General features: G+C 44.7%; 1 protein-coding gene across 4 annotated transcripts in view; it reads left to right on the forward strand.

The window, feature by feature from the left end:
* SLC44A5 (solute carrier family 44 member 5) overlaps positions 1–2,201 on the forward strand; it is a 183,408-nt gene extending 181,207 nt beyond the window's left edge. For 2 of the 4 annotated variants that reach the window (XM_073357317.1, XM_073357327.1), the window contains one exon: positions 566–662. In XM_073357317.1, the coding sequence (XP_073213418.1) occupies positions 566–577 (12 nt within the window). In that variant the 3' untranslated portion in view covers positions 578–662. Of the gene's footprint in view, positions 1–565 lie in introns of all 4 variants that reach the window. The other 2 variants (XM_073357318.1, XM_073357324.1) reach the window with 2 other exon arrangements.
* The last annotated feature ends 17,372 nt before the right edge of the window (positions 2,202–19,573 follow it).

Raw genomic sequence — 19,573 nt, forward strand, 5'->3', positions numbered from 1 at the left:
AAAATTAAAATTGGTAAAAGAGAACTGAATATTTTGGAATAATGTAGGCAGAAATTAATACAAATATTAATTTGCAAATTAAATCATACTTTTATTTTTTAAGAATGGTTAAGCCTGATTATTATAATAATTCCTAACTAATCCTTTGGGCCAAATTCTGCCAATTTACAACCTACACAATCCCAGTGAATTTGGCTCTTTACTCTGTTTGCTTTAACATGAAGATAAAACTTAATTATTATGTACTTCCTCACTTTAGGGAAGTGGAATATTGGGCTAAGTATGGTATATTAAGATTGTTTATTATATAGGTTTTGATCCTACACCACTGAAGTCAGTGGCAAAATTCCCATTGATTTCAAAGGGTAGAGACAGGCCCATATAGTGACAAAAGGTTGATTATTATTCCAACTGTTTACAGTATAAGAAATGCCAAAATGTCAAGTATTGAAATAAACCTAGAAAGCTAAGAGAGCCGTTGTACATTAAGAGTTCAGCAGGTGGTGCTATTACTTTTCTTATTGTACTGCTTTGATCATTTAACTTGTGCCATTCTTCCTCCTAGTGGAAGATTTAGAAAGACATGATGGCTCTGCAGAAAGACCCTATTATATGAATAAATCTCTGTTGAAGATTTTGAACAAGCAGAATGTAGAAACCAAGAGACATTAGAAAATACCCAATGTTGTAACCACCCAATCGTGTTTGATTTAGTCCTGGTTTGATGCATTGTCTTCCCAACACAGATTAATTGTTGGCTTTTATTTGCATGTTTTATACCAAAGCTTCTATGAAAAGCCATCAGAATTGGTAAGGAAACTGTTTAAAAAACATAAAACCCAAGATGTGAACATTTTTATAATGAGATTTGTTTCTTTTTCAAGTTGTATTTAGCTTTTAATTCTATGGCTTGGATGTTTTGAAGATGTTGAGTATTCTTTTAAATATAAGCATTTAAAATATGAAATGTTTTCCTGTTGAATATTCTGGTATAGGACAGTAAAAAGATTTCAGAAATCATCATATTAAGCTTATTCTAAAAAGAGGGTCTTTAAATATCCTTCTAAAAATAAATGATCATAAAAACTATTAGACTTAACAGATTGTCTCTGTATTGTAGTATAGAGCTTTGGTCTTTAAACTATTGCCACTCACCCAGCCTGTAAAACTGTGTCCTCTATGACAAAAGTGCCTTACTGGCTATTATTATTACCCAGCTTATATTTAAAGTTTACACACATAATTTAAACCACAAAATAGAATTGCTAGATAGGAAAAACAAGACTCAGCTTAGTTGAAATGAAGTGGTATAAAATCAACTGCATTTTAAATACATTTGACACTTTTTGCTAAATACTGCAGCATGCACAATTTCCCTATTACTGTTGTCAGATCATGAGTATTTTATGCTCCAAAAAAGAAAGTAAAAGAGAATGGTTTTGTTACAAAAAGAAAATCATCTAAGGCTGTTTGGTTTGCTTTAGTAAACTTTTCTAAATCTGATTTAAAGGGTGCTGAACTCTAAATGGAGCCCTATTTTGTCTTCAGCTTCAGAGATAGCCCATTGTATTTAGATAATTGAGGGTAGAATTGGGCCCTTGGTATTTAAAACAGAATGAAAAGGGAAGTTAGTAGATATCTGCTATACCAATGTTATTTATGTATTTTTATGTTCCCAAATGTAAAGTAGATGCTTCATTTTAAGACTGCTTATTTACTATTCTGGAAATGTTTTATAAATGACCCTTAATTTTCTAACTTTTGATACAGATTATTGGAATATAACTGCTTCATGTTTAAGATTACTAGCACTATTAATATAAAAACTGATTGTCTGTTACTATATGTTACAGAAGAGTCCATAAGCATTTATCTCAAATAAGTACATGTAAAATCACAAAAAGGCAATTTAAAGGATGAGACATGAGAGAGAAGTAACTGTCATTTTCACTTATCACATTTTTCATTTTAATGTGACTTTCAGAGATTGTATCATTTTCCTGCCAAAACCAAACTAATGTGAGCACATGACAGTCTGAGCTCTAAAACCTGTTTGCTTCTGCTGTGCAGAAATATTGGGAATGTATTGTTTAAATATCTTTGATAACTAAAATGTTTAATATTTAATGAAATTTGTTGTTACTTATTGTTTTACAGCTCTTGGGATTTGTTCTAATAAAGATTTAGATATAAAAAAATGATGTCTTTGTGCTGTTGCTTTTATTTTGGTGTGTTGCTTTTTAGGTAAATAACTTCATGAAAACTCACTGTAAAAATATTTTAGTTAGATTTATACCACACCATCTCATGCCCGGGGCGCCACTGACATCTTAATACATCTCCTTAAATAAACAGACTCCAGCAATTACCTGCAGATAGCACAGCGCTGGCAGCAACATGATTATAATAAACCTCACCAACAAAATCACTCCCAGAATGACGCATCACTGCAATGTGGCGATTAGGAGTATTCAGCTCTTGGCTCAATCCAAGAGCTCTCCTTAATTTGATTTATTTTTATGTGTTTTAGCACATTATTTTTCAAGCCTCTTAGTACCTTGGAGAACTTAAAAAAAAAAATTTTAAGGCTCAATATCCATAACATGAACTCTACTGGGCTGACACTAAAGTAAATGAGTCGTGAACTGAAAACCCAGAGGTGACAGGGAGATTTAGTATTATTATTTATATTGCACTAGTGACTAGAGCTCTCAATCAAAGATCGGGGCACACTGCAAACACATAACAGAAAGATAGATCATGCCCAGAAGACCTTACAATCTAAGTAAACAGCTTAATGTCCTTACTTCAATTAGATCCCCCTTAGCATGAAGGGGACGGGAAATTCTGGTTAATATGGATGGACAAGTTTCCCTTTATTAAAGTGGCAAAATTTCTCTCTCTCTCTCCTGTCTGGTGAGTGACAATCAGAGACTCACAACTCAAATGCTTAAAACACAATATGGGCTGCAGATGTTATAAGTGTGATTAATGCTTGCAGCAACTCCAAAGCCTTCAATAAAGGCTAAACACATTCTTATAATCCTAATACTTATTTTAACAATACTAACACACAGGTGAGCCAGACTGGTTCCAGCTCTGTATTTGTCAGTGTTCAGTTGAGACATGGGGATCTTGGCATGAGCTGGCACCTGGTTAGCCAGCATCACACATTACTTCACATCAGATTGACTTCAAGCCTGACCTCCTTAGTCAAAAAAAAATCTCCCATTGACTTCAAGGATAAAATAATATTTGGTTTAGTTTAAAAAAGAGTAACATGCAGTAACTCTCCAACTGCAACGTATCTGTCTGGCCAGGTATTTGTATATAGCCCCCTCCTGAAGCACCCTGTCTCCAAGGGTGGGACCCCCTTACTCTGCCCTTCTCAGATACTTAGTGACCCACTTTAGGTAGGGCCGGTGCAACCACTAGGCGAACTGGGCGATCGCCTAGGGCGCCAAGTCGTTCGGGGGGGGGCCAAAAAGCGGTGCCACTGCCTTTGCAGGGCTGCTGTCCCCCTCACCACGCTGGCTCCTCCATGGCTGGGGCTTGCCGCCGCCACAAGTGGAATGCTCTGGCTCTCCGGTGCCTCCGGAAGGCGGCTCCAAGCTGCCGAGCTGCTGCAGCGGCCCAAGCCCGGCAAAGCCAGTGAGTGGACTTGGGGTGGGGGCCGCCGGGGTGGAGTGGGAAGGGCTTGCGGAGGGGCTGTGCACCCTCCAGGGGAGTTCAGGGGGTGGGGAGGGTGGAACCTGGTCTGGGGAGCAGCCCCTGGGCACAGCCAGCCTCTGGGGTCTATAAAGGCTTGTTGAGATTTGCCCCTCAATGAACCAATGTGTGTGTGTGGGGGGGGCAAGGTGGAAGTTTCACCTAGGGTGCAAAATATCCTTGCACCGGCCCTGACCTTAGGTCCAGTGGCCCCTGGGTGCTATCCCAGCAGTGCCTCCAAATGCAGCCCGCTCCTGCAGTGCCCCGATTGCCAAGGATGGCAGAGTTGGAGCTCAATGAGAAGGGGTGGTGTCCCTTGCTGGGAGGCTGACAGCTAGTCCTTCCCCAGGCTTCCAGTGCAGGGGAGGCCTAGAATGTGCTGCTGGCAGGCAGGCACCTCTGCAGATCAGGGGAGACAACACAAAATGGAGTCTCAGATATTCTGTGGCAGAGAACAAATGAGAAGCTGCATCCCCTCCAGCTGCTCTAACCCAGATTCCTGCTGCCAGCTCTCTCCACCCCATTGAGCCCTCTCAGGCTCAGCTCACGTCTGAGCCCTGCGCAGGCTCTCCGAGTTGCCCAGGCATGCCAATCAGGCTCTGGCCTGGTAACGCCTCCTCCCAAACACAGTGTCTGTCCTGGCACTGCTCACACTTCTCACAGGCTCTCCAGGGCCTGTGGTTGGCTCCTGGTCCCTTAAAAGCCTGTGTGTGACCCTCAACCACAGATATGGGAGGCAGTTCAGGTTGCCAAGTTTCTGATTTTTGACCGGAAAGTCCAGTTCCCTGAGTAACCATCCACACTTCTGTTCTGCCACTGGGAGGGCAGGAAGAGCAGCTGCTGCTGGAACTGGAGGAGCTCTCAGGAACTGCCCGCCTCCGGCAGAGAGCAGTCTCAGTGGCCGGCGCTTGGGGGGAGGGATCCTGAAGCACGCAGCATTTGAGGAACTGGGTTGGTGGCCAGACTCACTACAGGGGCCCCCTCCTCATCCTCCTTTGTGCCCTGCCCCTGGGGTGCCATCCCTTCCCCACCTCAGTCACCCCCAATCTCCAGAGCAAGGCTCTCCCTCCCAGGTCCTGCCCCAGTCACCCCTAGAGCCCTGCTCAGCTGGTGGCGGGAGGGGAGAGGTGGAGAAAACAGTGAGCAGCCGGGGGCCTTGAGGGAAGAGGTGGAGCAGGGGGGCAGGGCCTTGAGGGAAGAGGTGGAGCAGGGGGCGGGGCCTTGAGGGAAGAGGTGGAGCAGGGGGCGGGGCCTTGAGGGAAGAGGTGGAGCAGGGGGCGGGGCCTTGAGGGAAGAGGTGGAGCAGGGATTGAGGAAGGTTCCGGAGCTCAGTGTCCAGTTTTCACAAGTTAGAATGTTGGCCACTCTAGAGGCAGTTTGTTTCAGTTCCAGTCTCTGCCTCTGTGGGACCTGCTTCTCTGAAGCCCCCAAACTGGCCAGGGGGCTAAAAACAGTCAGGGTGCAATCTACAAAGACATGTAGGTGCCTAAACTTCAGAGTTAGGTGCTTAAGGCCTTGTGACAGCACCGCTGCCATCTACAAAACTCCCACTTGGCTGCCCGCTAACCCTGTAGGTCCCCTAAACTCACTTGGTGCCTCACTTTCTGTTGTCAAAGTTCCTGAGGCTCCTACATTTCAGAGTCTGGGGCATGCACGCTGCTGCCCCATTCTAGATGTCAGGATGCCCTCGTCCGACCTAACCCTAGAACAATTTGTGAACTGGCGTAGGGTTGCCAACAGTCCCTTATTACATAGGTGCTGAAACTCGGGGTGCTGCTGAACTCCCAGCTTGAAGTGGCTTCCACCATATTCAGGGTTTACAGTTTGGTTCAATGGCTCTCAGCATCCCAACTATACAAATTGTTCCAGCACCCCCAACGGCCCTTCTTTTTCCAGCTCTGTACAACAAGATTGGGAGTTAATGAGTGCTGCAAAAAGCAGCAAGAAATACCCCTAGTGAATGAGTTGTGTACTGCTTAGTATTAATTATTAATAATAATAATTCATAATATCACTAGGCGGAGTGAACCTGGAATGCTAAGAAATCAGTCCCTTATTTTTGAAATACAGTGTTGGCAACCCAAGGTGGAAGATAACTGTTTGGCCACCGATGTCACGTGCAGGGCCTGATCCTGCAGACAGCATCTGCACACACCTACGAGAGCAGGTCCCATTCAAAACCTAGCTTCCAGAAGAGCAGGTGGTACTGCTGCCTAACTTATGGCCCAATAGTTGGAGCCTTTGCCTGGGATGTGTAAGACCCCGGTTCAACTCCCCTCTCTCTGCCAGAGGGGCCAAATGGCTCTGAGTAGGGAGTCTCCCACTTCTCAGGCCAATGCTCTAACCATTGAGCTCTGGGATAGTCTGATATCCCTCAGTCTCTCTGGTTGAAGCTGTTCCATGTGGCATAATTAATGGCACAGGGGGAAAGGACAGTCATTGGTAGAGTCCTGCATGGATACACAAATGTGCATCCGCATCCAATCCGCAAGCCACAAAAATTAGCTGCAGATATCAGCATCCGCAGACGCAGATATCCGTGAGTTTGTAGGGCTCTACATTGGGGGCTGGCCTGAGGCTCCAAGGCATGTCCCCCACTGGAGCCTCCACCTGCCCTCAACCGGGTGGGGAGCTTGGGGATGGGGACATGACTGGGGGCTGCTCTTAGCCCCTCCGCACCAGGGGCAGGTGGAGGGTCTGCTGCAGCTCCCCATGGCTCCCGGGTTGGGCTCCACACTGGCCTGGCCGGGGGGAGGGAGGAGACCTGTGGATCTGCCTAGGGGCTGCTCAGGCCCCCCACCCAGGGCAGGTGGAGGGTTTGCTGCAGCTCCCCACAGCTGACTGCCCAGATCTTACTGGCTCCAGGCCAGCATGGAGCCCAACCAGGGAGCTGTGGGAGCCGCGACAGACCCTCCACCCGCCCGTGCAGGAGGTGTGTGCGGGGGTAAGGGCAGCCCCAGCCCAGTGTCCCTGCTCCCCAGACGCCCTCCCAGGGCAGGTGGAGGAGCCATGCTGTGGTTCCTCACAGCTGCCCACCTGGCTCTTACCGTCAGAGCCCAGTGAGGATACAAAATTTGTATCCGCATCTGTGCTGCTATCTGCAGAAATGGTCCGTGGATATAAAGCAGATACCAGCAGATTTGCAGGGCTCTAGTCATTGGGCCAGAGAGAGATGGACGCTGGCATCCAGTATGTTCAGAGAGGCCAAACAGGTGCTTCATTTTATGAAGCATTTACTGTTTAAAATACATTTTCTCCAGTGTTCTAGCCCCGTCAGTGTCCTGAGTAGAGTGCAGCGAGACGCGCTGGTGTCCTCCTTCCATTGAAAGTCTAGTGCAGTGCCCAGGGCTGCACACAGTGCTGAGCTGGAGCCGGCTCGCACCGGTTCGCTGGAACGCGAGGGACACCCAATTCTCAAAGGGCTTCTAAATTTAACAACCAGCCAAAAGTGGCTGGAGCACCCACGGGGCACCCACCGGCAGCTTCCCGCCCCACCCCCTGCCCCAGCTCACTTCCGCTCTGCCTCCGCTTCCTCTCCTGGATGCACCGCCCCGCTCTGCTTCTCTGCCACCCCTTCCCCCGGTTTCCCGCGAATCAGCTATTCGCGCAGGAAGCCTGGGAGGGCTGAGAAGCAAGCGGTGGTTTTGCGCTCAAGCCCAGGGAGGCAGAGGTGGAGCGGAGGTGATGGGGGGGCACGAGGAGGACCACCCACGCCGCAGCAGGTAACCCGGGGGGCGCGCAGGGGGACCGCTCCGTGCCCCAGCTCACCTCCACCTCCACCTCCCTGGGCCTGAGTGCGAAGCTGCTGCCTGCTTCTCAGCCCTCCTAGGCTTCCCATGCGAACAGCTGATTTATGGGAAGCCGGGGGGTGTCGAAGAAGCAGAGCGGGGCGGCGCGTTCAGGGGAGGAGGCAGAGGCAGAGCGGCGGTGAGCTGGGGCCGGGCAGGGAGCTGCCGGTGGCGGCTCTGCACCTACCAAATTCTCCCCATGGGTGCTCCAGTTGGTGCCTAAGGCGCCACTTTTGATGTGATCAGTGGGGGAGTGGCCACTCCCCCTGCTCCCCCCCAGCTACGCTACCCCACCCCTAGGAGTCAGAGGGACCTGCCGGATGCTTCCTGGGAGCCGCCCCAGGTAAGCACCGTTGGGTCTCCCCACTCGCCCCCCAGCAGGTCCCTCTGGGTCTTAGGGGCAGGGCGAGGTGGGCATGCACTACGGTGGCCCACGAGACCCTCCTGCCTGGTTCTGGGGGCAGGCAGGGGAGGGGGGTGGATGGGGCAGGGGTCCCAGGAAGGGGAGTATCAAGGAACGCTGGGGGTAGGATGGGGCAGGAGTCCTGGGGGTGGGGGTGGGCCACGACCCCCTTGTGGGGTGAGGAGGGAACCAGTTGTTAAGGTATTGGCAGCTCATCACCTGCTGCACATACTCAAAGACTGTCTTTTTACTCCTCTGGGACTAGGGCACTTAAAAGTCTCAGTCTCAGAACAGCCTCAGTTTGGAGCTTCTCCCCCACCTTAGGAACAGCACCAGGGGGCTCAGCAGGGGAATGCAGAGGCAGAGGGAGTGAGGCAGAGGCTGGCTAATGTGGGATTTCAAAGAGGCAGCAGGTAGGGGTCTCTCACAAAGGAAAAAAGGGCGAGCTGGGGCCCGGGGGGCCTGTGTCTTGGTGAAGTAGCATGTGGCAGGGTAAAGGGAAAGCAAGGGGTGCCTGTGACTTGGTGAGGGGAGGTGAAAGGGGGAGCAAGTGCAGGGCATAGGTAGGGCATGGGGTTGCTGGCTCATTTTCAGGAGAAGGGGTACAATTGCAGCAAGAAAGCTATTGTGCAAAGGGCAAGAGCCCCAAATCCTTCAGGTGGATTATTGTATTTGGGAGAAGTGATTGTGTGTGGGGAGGAGTACAGTGCAATGGTACCTAATTGCCAGCCCCAGTTCCATCACCCACTTTGGGCACCAGCCCCTGCTGCTAATTACAGCAGAGACAAATGCTAAAGACAGCTGGTAGATCTGTGGTAGCTCACCACATCGGATGTTCTGCCCATGAAAGCAACACTTCAGACAAATTTCCTTCCAAAGTGCAAGCCTGGAGCCTGATCCTGCACACACTTACTGCCAGGTGGTGTGTTTACCATGATGAGTAGTTCTCATGACTCTTGGTGGTAAGCACCAGGTCTGGTAGTGAGTGCAGGATTAGGCCCTTGAACAGCAATGGTGGCCATGTATGTGCTTTTACTTTTACAGATGGTACCTCAGGAAATTGCTCTTTAACCAGGATCAGCAATATCGCAAACTATCTAGTTCTTAAGCTGAGAGCATGTTTTATAAATCAGTGTCTTTTATCTTGAGATATAAAAGAATTAAACCATTATTGCGATTCCAGAAAACTCAGTGTTGTAACTTTTTTAAAAAATGGAAACTGCTGATGTGCTTTGTAGTTAATCACAAAGATGTGAAGTTTGGAATCTGATCTTTTCGTCACTCTGTTTGTGAGTGTTATAATACAATATGGCCAAAAGGCAATAAATAACCTCTCACCTGTACATATGGTGAAAAGTATTGGAACTGGCATAAGAAGCATCTAAAAAACAGCTTCTTACACTCCTAATAATCTACTAGAAACATCTTCTTTGGAATCTTTAATGGATAGTAATATTTTCTCTGGTCTTGATGTACAAGTCCTTAGTGGATAACACTACTATCCCATCTCAGAACTATCCCTTATCGCAGCAGGTACTGATTAGCATTACCTTGGGTGACTATCTCAGCTAGGAGGCAAAGGACTAAATAGGCAAGGAGACTAAAATCACCATTTTACCTGCTCCAAGTCTGGGCTGAGGCACATTGACGTTGTTGAGGGAGGACGCTGGCAATACGACTGCCTGGGCCTTGTTTGTTTTCTGGCCAAACAGAGGAATCCAGGGCCAGATCTCCAGCTGGTGTAAAAAGGCACCTCACCACGAAAGGCAATGAGCTTTGCCCTTTATACCAGCTGGGCCTCAATCTTTGGCACTGTGCGTACAACAACTAACTACAATTTTAGAGAGGGGAAAAATAAATACGATTTCCTCTCTTCTGGCTTTTACAGGCTTTCCTCTGGAGTTGTATGTCTCCAAGTTTTGTACAGTTTAAGTGCTAGAGATGAGAGTAGAACTCTGCCACGTGAGCAACATTATTACTCATGTACTGCCTGCTATGAAAGCATGTGCTTCCCAGCAGGGAAGGAGAAACAGGGTAGGCATAATTCAAAAGGGATGGGCTGTGTGTCAAACTGGATTTTAGCAGAGGCAATGTAGCAAAGCACGCTGGCATTTCTTTAGAGGAGGTAGTGGCTCATTGCAGATGCAGGAGCAAAGAGAAGAGCAGGCAGTTCAGAGTCAAGGATAACACCAAAGATCTGGACAGTGAAGGCACCAGGGAGGTCTTAATATCAAAAATTGAGTTTTGATTCAGGAAGCTCCTGGTTTTGAGATGTGGCTAGGTTGAAGTGCAGCAAGCCAGGCCTTGGCTAGGCTATGCCAACTGTGGGGAGAGGAAGAGGCAAACTGACACATTGGAGATAACCTTCAATTTTAAAGAAAGAGAATAATAATAGAATTTTATAAAAGAAAAGCCAAAAATTTGGCAGGAACAATAATACATGAATAATAATACAATATAAATAACACAGAAGCAGCAAATACTTGCTTAGGAAAATAATAAACTGTAATTTATGATCACAATAAAAGAAGTTTTTGACACTCCGCTGTATCACTTCACACCAAGAGGGAATCAGTTCCTCTTCTCCCTGGCTGCAAAGTCCAGCTTCAGCCCAGTTGTCCGACCTTCACCTCTCTCCAGCTGATGATGCTCCTTTGCTTCAATGCTACGATGACCAGACCTTTTCCCAACAGGTTAATCTGTGAGCAACAGCTTTTCACTCAGTTCCCTGAGCACCCAAACTATACTCCTTCTGTCAGTGTCCCAAAGGTCAACCCCACTGGTTATGCGCTCTGTGGCCAGGTTCTTTGTGCACTGCCCTTCGAGGTCTAGCTTCCTTTGGCTTACCCCAGCACTGCTTCTTATCACCTCCTTCCTCTCTGACCGCTTTCCCACTGCCTCCTTGGGATGGAGGCTGATCCGCCTCCCCGGCTCGAGCTGCCCTCTCATTGGCTGTCTCTCTCCAGGACATCACAGTTGCAGGCCCTAACACCACCCCTCTTGGTAGAAACTGCAGCAGGAGCTAGTGCCAGGGCAAGAGTTACTATAGAAACCAGGAGTTTATTCAGTGAGAAGAATCACTAATGGCTGGAAGACACGGAGCTGAGCATCCCTGCAATCTGGTATGGGTTAGGCTGGAGAAGCAGTGACCACAGAGATTTCTAGTATTCTTGTAAATGGGATTTCGAAATAGGCAGTAAAAGATGTCAGCAAGAAACATTTTATCGGAAAAAGAGTGAGTATGTTCTGATACGATTTGATTATTTTATAACAGATCAAAAATGCAGCGTTACTCTGCCCTCATTTATGTGCCACTCAGAGGCTCTTAATTCACATTTACACCATCTCTCATTTTAAAAGACCGTTCCAACTTGAAAGGCACACCTCCATCTGAAAATGTTCTTATCTATTCCAGGCAACTCCTAAGTTATTTTAACTGAAAGAAAGTAGAGCATTTTTTTTAAAAAAAATTGCTTACATTGTGCATAGTCAGCAACATTATTGTGTTGTTGGTCAGTTGCCTGTATGATGACATCATCATTGCCATGTGCTTCTATGAGGGAGTCAGGTGTCTGTTGTTTCTTATCTTTCCAACAGGGTGTTTACCAGTAACAGAAGCAGGCAAACTGAAACTGAAGAAGCAGCAGGCAGCCATGCATGCGGAGAGGAAAGGGAGAGGGGCAGGCAGACAGGTGTCAGTCTGTTGGTGATGCTCTTGGGTCTGCACTAATGATCCTTTTAAACAGAAAAAGGTGAGCTGGAAACCCTTATGAAACGGAACCTACCCAGAAAAGAGTGTTCTTTCAAATCGGTGAGTTTAGAAGCACAAACAAGTTGCCAGTGTCCCTTTAACCACAGAATTGTAGAAGTAGAATCACAAGCCCAGAAAAGGATCCATGAATGCTACAAACAAGGAGAGAAAGGACTGAGGCCTAAATTCCCCCACACGCAAGTGGGGGCTTAGGACAAAGAAAACTCTGCTCTGGAGCCAGCTAGGGCTTCCCTGGCTATGCTGCCCCCAGTACTTCTTCTTAAGGCAGTTTCCCACTACTCTTTAGGGCAAGTGGGGACATGACTTAGATCCTTAACATGCCCACATCCCATGTGGAGACCTAGGAGGGCAGCAAGGACTTGCTGTAGAGGTTTCTGCCCCTTCCTCTTTCCAGTGGAACAGAGGAGTTCTGTACGAGAGGATCCCTGGGATTACTCAGGCTATGTCTACACTACAGTTTACGTCGGCATAATTTATGTCACTCAGGGCGGTGAATAAGCCACCCCACTGAGTGACATAAGTTACACCGACATAAGCACCAGGATGGACAGTGCTATGTCGGCAGGAGAGTTCCTCCTGCTGACATAGCTGCCACTGCTCATGTGGGCTGGAGTAGTTAAGATGGCGGGAGAGCTCTCCCCCACGGGCTTAGAGCGGCTACATTAGAGAGTTTACAGCAGCGCAGCTGCATTGGTGCAGTTGCGCTGCTGTAAACTCTCTAGTGTAACCATAGCTCTAGCCCCAAGGATTCCTGGCCTATGAAGCTGAGGAAGGGAATGGTGACCCCATGGTACCTGGCAGAGATGAAGGATGCTGTCATTAAGCTTTTAAGAGTCTAGGAAAAGGAACCACGGCTTCTCTTGCATCACGTTGTGAAAGCATCATCTGGTTATGAACTTGGTCAGGGACCCCATCTTTGTTTGCTCTGTTAAAGCACCTGGGAGACTTTTGAGCATAATCATTAATTAATAATACAGCACCATGTATGCTTAAGCACAATATTATCCATCATCTGTGAATTCAACTGATGGATAGCCCTATGTAATCAATTATCTTGGATTCAGAATCTGAAAGAGTGCCTTTGTAATATATAAGCGATCATTAGGGGATTTCAGCGAGAACGAGACCTTGTCCCCCATATGTACAGAGTTATTTTTAATTAAATCTGGCTTTTTTTAAAACTACATCAGCATCTTTTTGTCTGTCAGAACTGGCTGTGGCTATTGGTTGTTTTGTCCTGCTTCAGAAAACTTCAAATTTACTGCAGATCTGCCTTCTTCCTTCCTTTTAAAGCATGCTCGTAAACAGACTTTCAGCATGATGAGTTTTAAGTATCACATAGTTTTCTTAACATTCATATTACATTTAAATCTATCATTGGCTGCAGGCCATAGAAACTTTAATCCATGTCCAAATGACTTTTAAAGCCTAGTCTCATTCTCTCTAGATTACTGATCTTCTGAGCTGCAGGCTTTCCCTGGTGATCGTATTTCTGCAGCAAAGTTAGTTGCCGCTAAGTGCATATTGCCCAGGGGAAGCATCACTCCCTATCATCTTCTGCTGGGATCAAGGTTCAGTAATTTGTGACACCACTTTATGGGGTGCAGCATATGCCCTGCCACATTGCTAGCCAGTTCTCCTTGCTTGAGATATGACAAGAGCTATGGCTTGTCTTACTCCTCACTGACTCACTCCTACAGAGGAGGATCTGCACACTGTCTCTGGGCTCCCCAAGCCCCAGAGCTGTGATCTGGCTAGCCCTACTGCAGGCTGCAGAAGGAGCGGGAAAGTCCTTACTGACTTGCAGAGCAATGTTAAGGCATGGCCCTGTGTGGGCCTTAGTAAAGCCTTTTGCTTGGCTCCATTTTCATTTGCTGGTTGCAGAGGTGGACTCTCTGTTCAGAGAAATAAATTGACTAAAAGCCTGATTCTGATACCCTTATTCCCACAAGCAATCCTCTTACAATGGGAATACTTGCGGAATAAGCATGGCAGAATTTGGTCCTAAATTTGGGATCAAAACACATCTGTACTGTACTGCATCTGCCTTTGTCTTGCTCTGATCTTTCCCAGGTACTACCCAAGCTTTCTTTGCCCTGTTACTTTACAGATGCACATTACTGTAGGGTTATTTCCCTCCCAGAAATCTACGCATCTGCAGCTGGCTTGGGGAGGGAAAGGAAGAGATTGTTTTATAATGCACTGTATAATGCAGTTTCTGGTTGCCATCATTTTCTACACATCTGCCCAAGTCAATTTCCTGTCTTGGATCAATTTTCATTTCATGAACTCCCAAATTCTCATTTCTGCTGGTTTGGCTGGGCTTTGCTGGTGATCTCTTTCAATTTTGCTGCCTGAATGAGCCCAAGTTTTTACCATTTGGAAAAGAATCTAAGTAGTCTCAGGGGAAGGTCTGATGTATAATTTGCTCCAAATGATAACCTCAAAAGTCTCTCTCCCCCCTTCTGTTTTTTGTTTGTTGTTTTTATTTGTTTGTTTGTTTATACTTTATACAGCTACAATTCCTTAAGACAATTTTTGAGTAAGCATTTCAATAGTTCGTGAAGAATTTTTACTATTAAGCCCACAGATGTTCTGTGTTGTGAAATCTCTTATGGCACTCAAAACATTTTAACCATTATAATGCAATATTAATATTGAATGGTTCTTCTGGCATTTGAGTTTACAGAAGTAGATGTCCATTCTGAAAGCTTTAATACTATTGTCTCCAGTTGCATGTGTCAGTTACTCTTTCTGAAAGTAATGACAAGCTATAATGATAAGAAATTTATAACTTCACACATATAAACAGAGATTAATTTCATAGACTGTATTTTCAAGCATTTCAATGTATTACAAAGATATCTGGACAAACTCCTCCTAGACAATTTGAAGATCATACTATGTAGTTTAAAAGGTAATTTCCCCCATAGATTTACCGTCGAGTTTCAGAGTTTAATACTGCTGCATTATTTTACATTTTATAATACTTCTAATCCGGAAAGATCCTAATTCACTTTACAAACTATAATTAATAATAAAACATTAAAACAGTATACTATACCACTGTACATACCATATTAATATAAAAATGTATGTCCTTGAAGTCATATCATGGGCATTTTAATAAAAATCAGTATTTCCACTAACAAAGATCTAAAGAAAAGAAACAGATGTACTAATCAAGTGCACTGTCAATAGAAGAACTGGAAAACTGACAAATGTAAAACCTGATGTTTTATGGAAACAGATTTTTTTTTTATTCTGCACTAGATATGAGCACATAATTTATAATGAAGAAAAAAACTGCTCTTGGCCCCCATGAGTCTTTCTCAAAGGCCTCTGTCTTGCAATGTCTTGCAAACACTCAGCTTCTATAGGGGAGATGAGGACACCAAAGGCCTCACAGGATTAAGCTCTGTTTTAGGATCTGGCGATTCATAAAAGTGCAGCATTCATTAGAGAGGGATTGTAAACAATTTCCCATATGGTCCTGAGAGGTACTAATGGGATAAAATGATATGTTATAAGCTAGTAATTGATTTAAGTTTTGATACAAAATGGTACTATAAAATGGATTAAAGCTCCAGTGATTGCAGTGATGACAGCTACATCTACCTTGTCATCTTCTTTCACCAGTAACAGAAAGGGGGACAGAGGAGAAAGAAAAGTACTTCCAAAGAGGACACCTCACAGCCTCTGGTGAGTGTACCCCATACGTATTTTTGGAGTCACTCAACTTTTACATTGTATTTCTGTGTTATGAATTTAATGTGTGTGTTCCATTGCATATGGAATAATTGTTTCCCCCCTTCCCTTCCCATATAATTGTTAAATAACAAGATTTGTTTTGGTTTTGAACTCTGAAGAAACAGGGCTAACTTGTTGACTCACACACAGCAAGTGTAAAAATAGTTTTGGAAGGTTCTGTCCACCCTAAAAGGTTTAACTGAAACATGTGCAGCAGAGAAAGCAGTAGTATTTATTTATAACTAGTCAATTGCTCTTTGCCACACTACCTTTAAAGTTCCTGTTTCCATATTGCTAGCATTTCCACTGATTGCTTCTGAATGTACAGAATGCATGGCTGTTAGCGGCTCTTATGCTCAGCAAACTAAATCTTGCATGCTGTTTGAATTACATTTCTAATGATATTTTCAAGTTAATAGTTTTCTTGGCTGACCTACTAACTTGTTTTAAAACTCAAAACAGTTTCTCGTGCAGTTTTAATATAACAACTTTCTTAAAAGCAATGGCTTAATTTAAACCAGGAAAAAAAATCATCACTTCTTTTACATGCTGGCATATTGTTACTTGTTCTAAGCTGATCGTACTTTGGTAACAGGGTTTGTCTGGATGAGGGTAGGAGCTCTTTCCCAAGGGGACAACTTGGGAAATAATGTTAGTGTGGTTTGTGATGGCAGCTGTTTATCATTGTTTGGGGGTGGGGGCTAGTTCCTGCTGAGATGTTGTGGGAGGGCTTTAAAAAAACAAACTTAGATCACAATGTCCAAAACAGTTATAGCTGACATATGGTAATATATATACCAAACAGGGAGAAACTGTTAGCGCGGGGTGGGGAAAAGTCAGAGGGGGCGTTGTATTAAGTGAGGAATATGCAGTTTTCATGCCGAAGAGGAATTTAAGTCAGCCTAATAGGGAGGCGGTGCAGATCAGTGGATAGGGCACAAGATGGAGTCAACAGTTCTGGGTTCTTTCCCAGCTCTGTTGCTGACTTGCTCTGTGATTGTTTTGGGGGCAGGTCATGTGACCTCTCTGGTTTCTTAGTTTCTCCACCTGTAAAATGCAGTGTCACCACTTCTGGCAACTTTCTGGTAAGTCTTGCAATATTTGAAGTATTTTTTTAAGGCCCCAGCTGTTGGAATCGAGAGACTGCACAAGAATCTCAACTTTCATTTTAAAAAAACCCATATTCTAACCCTCATGGTTGCAGAAAGAAGCTTAAACATAAGCAAATGCACCCTACAGATTCAGAAACCAGAAGGCAAATAAAAAGAATGCAAAATTCATTTTATAAATCTCATGATTCTTAAGCCAATTCTGTGATTTTCATGACCTGTGTGGGGTCAGCGATACAAAAAATGGGTTTCAGAGTAACAGCCGTGTTAGTCTGTATTCGCAAAAAGAAAAGGAGTACTTGTGGCACCTTAGAGACTAACCAATTTATTAGAGCATAAGCTTTCGTGAGCTACAGCTCACTTCCTCAGATGCATCTGAGGAAGTGAGCTGTAGCTCACGAAAGCTTATGCTCTAATAAATTGGTTAGTCTCTAAGGTGCCACAAGTACTCCTTTTCTTTTTACAAAAAATGGGGATGCTCCTTTGTAAAGTTCTTTGAGCTACAGAAGTATGGCACTGTGTTAGTGCTAAGTATTGTTATTAATACAGTGCCATTAATGTGCAGGGTGCTTTACAATACCAAAGCAACTTTGAGAGAGAGAACTAAGTCACTGTCTCTTGTGAAGCTTGCAGCCTAAGAGCCTGATACTGATTAATTCAGTGGGAGCAGGATTGATATCTAAGGGCACAAATACATACTGTATGGATTGCCAAATAGGGACCAACAGAGTTGTGTATAACCATGACACAAAAAGGCCCCACCCACAACGAAAGTTAAATGTTCCCCATTCACTAATGCTGACAGATGTCTGCTCCATACACAGCTTTTGCAATGGTATAACTGTTGGTTAGGGGTATGATTTTTTTCCAATAAAATTATACTGGTTCAATCCCTAATATGCACACAATTATACTGGTGTAAACATGCCTTATACTGGTGTATAGCTGATTCCCCTTTCCATATGAGTATAAACATATTTTATACTGGTATAATTGTTGTACCACTTGAACTATACTAATATAGTTAAAGCATTACGTTTTTTGTGCGTAGACAGGCCCTCAGTAAAATGTTCACCTTAGAATACAGAGGGGATTCCCCCATGGTGTGGGTCAATGGATAAAGTGAAAGCTCGGGCTCAGAAGCCTATTTCCCCATATGTGTTGTACTCACCAAAACATTTTGCATATCCCTCTTAATACAAAAAGGACAGGCATGGAACATATAGTATCTAAACACCAATACCAAACAAAAGGATTCATGGCTCCAGTTCAAATTCCTGAACCATTTCGATAGTTCGACAATGCAGCGAGGTCCTGTCCTGTAACTTGACTATATGGAAATAGCACTGTGTATCACCAGGGTCTATTTTTGTTTTTTATTGTTTCTGTATCAGATTTGTTCAGGTTTAGGCCTCTTCAGTCTAAGTGGTATTTCACTCTATCAGAAGTCCCTCTTGGCAGTTTCTACTGTAATAAAGTTTGTTACATTTGAAAAATAAAGTTAAAGAGTTCTTAAGTTTTGATGACAATCCAATCATGCATCCAGCCCGTGGTGACTGTGATCCAGAACTCTGCTTGTCCGCCATAGGGCCCTTTGCTTGCACTTTTTCTCATGTTCCATGCTTCAGCTATAGTGCCTTTTCATTAGAACTGGATGGTTCTTTCCTGATGCCTGTACAAGTTAGAATTTGGAAGAGAGGACGATGATTTAAACTTAACCCAGATAACACTGAGCTGATGCTGGTTGGATGGATAAGTTTCTGGAAAGCGGGGCAAGAATGGTGCCTTCCCCTTTATTGCAGGTGTGACTTTCCTGTGTAAATCAGGTTCACAGTTTAGGGATATTGCTGGATCTGTGCTTACTGGAATAACTGGAAGTGTGCCCAGAGGCTGGAAGTGACTTTAATATTAATAGTTTCTGCATTTATTACAACCTTTTCTGTCAGATGTGGATCTTATAGGGTCATCTACACCTTTGAGATCCAGACTGAATTACTGTAACATGAATCCCATAGAACTGCACCTGAAGTCTTCATGATACAGAAAACACTGGCTCAAAGTGTTAGCAGGGTTGGTCATAGGGCACACATTACTTAAATGCTCTAAAGTATATACTAGCTCCCTATCTGCTTCCAATGGCAATTTAAACCGTGATCACTTTTTTAATCTGCAAAGTCTGCATGATTTAGGGTCTAGCTGCATGTTTTTCTTCTGTGCTCCGTTCCCATGATTAAGGTAAGCAGCCGTGCTCTTGCTAACAGGGCCTGGCTTTAAACATCTGATGGCTTGTAACAGGGTTTTCTTACACTTACAGCTATGTCTGACTATGAAATCTGATTTACCAACTTCCAGAGCCCAGAGTTTAATCTTCAGGGCCTAATGCAAAGCCTCACTGTTCACTCAAGCTTCTGCTTGAAATGGATTAGCTGTGATGGGTGTTTTGGAGCTAGGATTTCTGAAATAATAAGTTGAGATGTTTATCCTTGGATCTGATTTAATGTCAGAAGATAGCTGTAAGTGTAAGGCATATTCTCAATGCATCCAGTTATAAGCAGTGCACTGTGTGAGCACAGTACAAGCTGGAGGTTTCTGGGTAAAAGTAATTGAAGGTTTTTATTTAAATGTTTTTTTTTAATTAAATCTTTTTTCTTTCTTCCACCTGAGTCCTTTTCTTCCTGGTATCAGACCCTATCTGTAGGAACAAGCTCCACTTGGGGAAGGAAATGAAGCCAGCAGTTCAGAAGAAGGGTTCCTCCCAGTGTCTCTCATCTGCTGACTCCTCTGGGAGAGGATCCATGCCCAGGACTGAGGTCCAGGAGTTATCCTACAGTGTCTAGGAGAAGGGGCAGAAAGTAGCTGTTGGGACTTGTGGACTACTCCTTTGATGTTTGAGGCATGGAAAGTGAAGTAATAGCATAGGAGCGGTACTGAATGGGAACAGGATTCTACCAAAGGAGTGTGCTAACAGGAAGAGAAGTCTACATAGGCTGTTGCTGTCTTACATTAGTGCCATAGAATCATAGAAATGTTTGGAAGGGACTGC

The sequence above is a fragment of the Lepidochelys kempii genome, chromosome 8 (genome assembly GCF_965140265.1).
Source record: "Lepidochelys kempii isolate rLepKem1 chromosome 8, rLepKem1.hap2, whole genome shotgun sequence".
Taxonomy (NCBI): Eukaryota; Metazoa; Chordata; order Testudines; family Cheloniidae; genus Lepidochelys; species Lepidochelys kempii.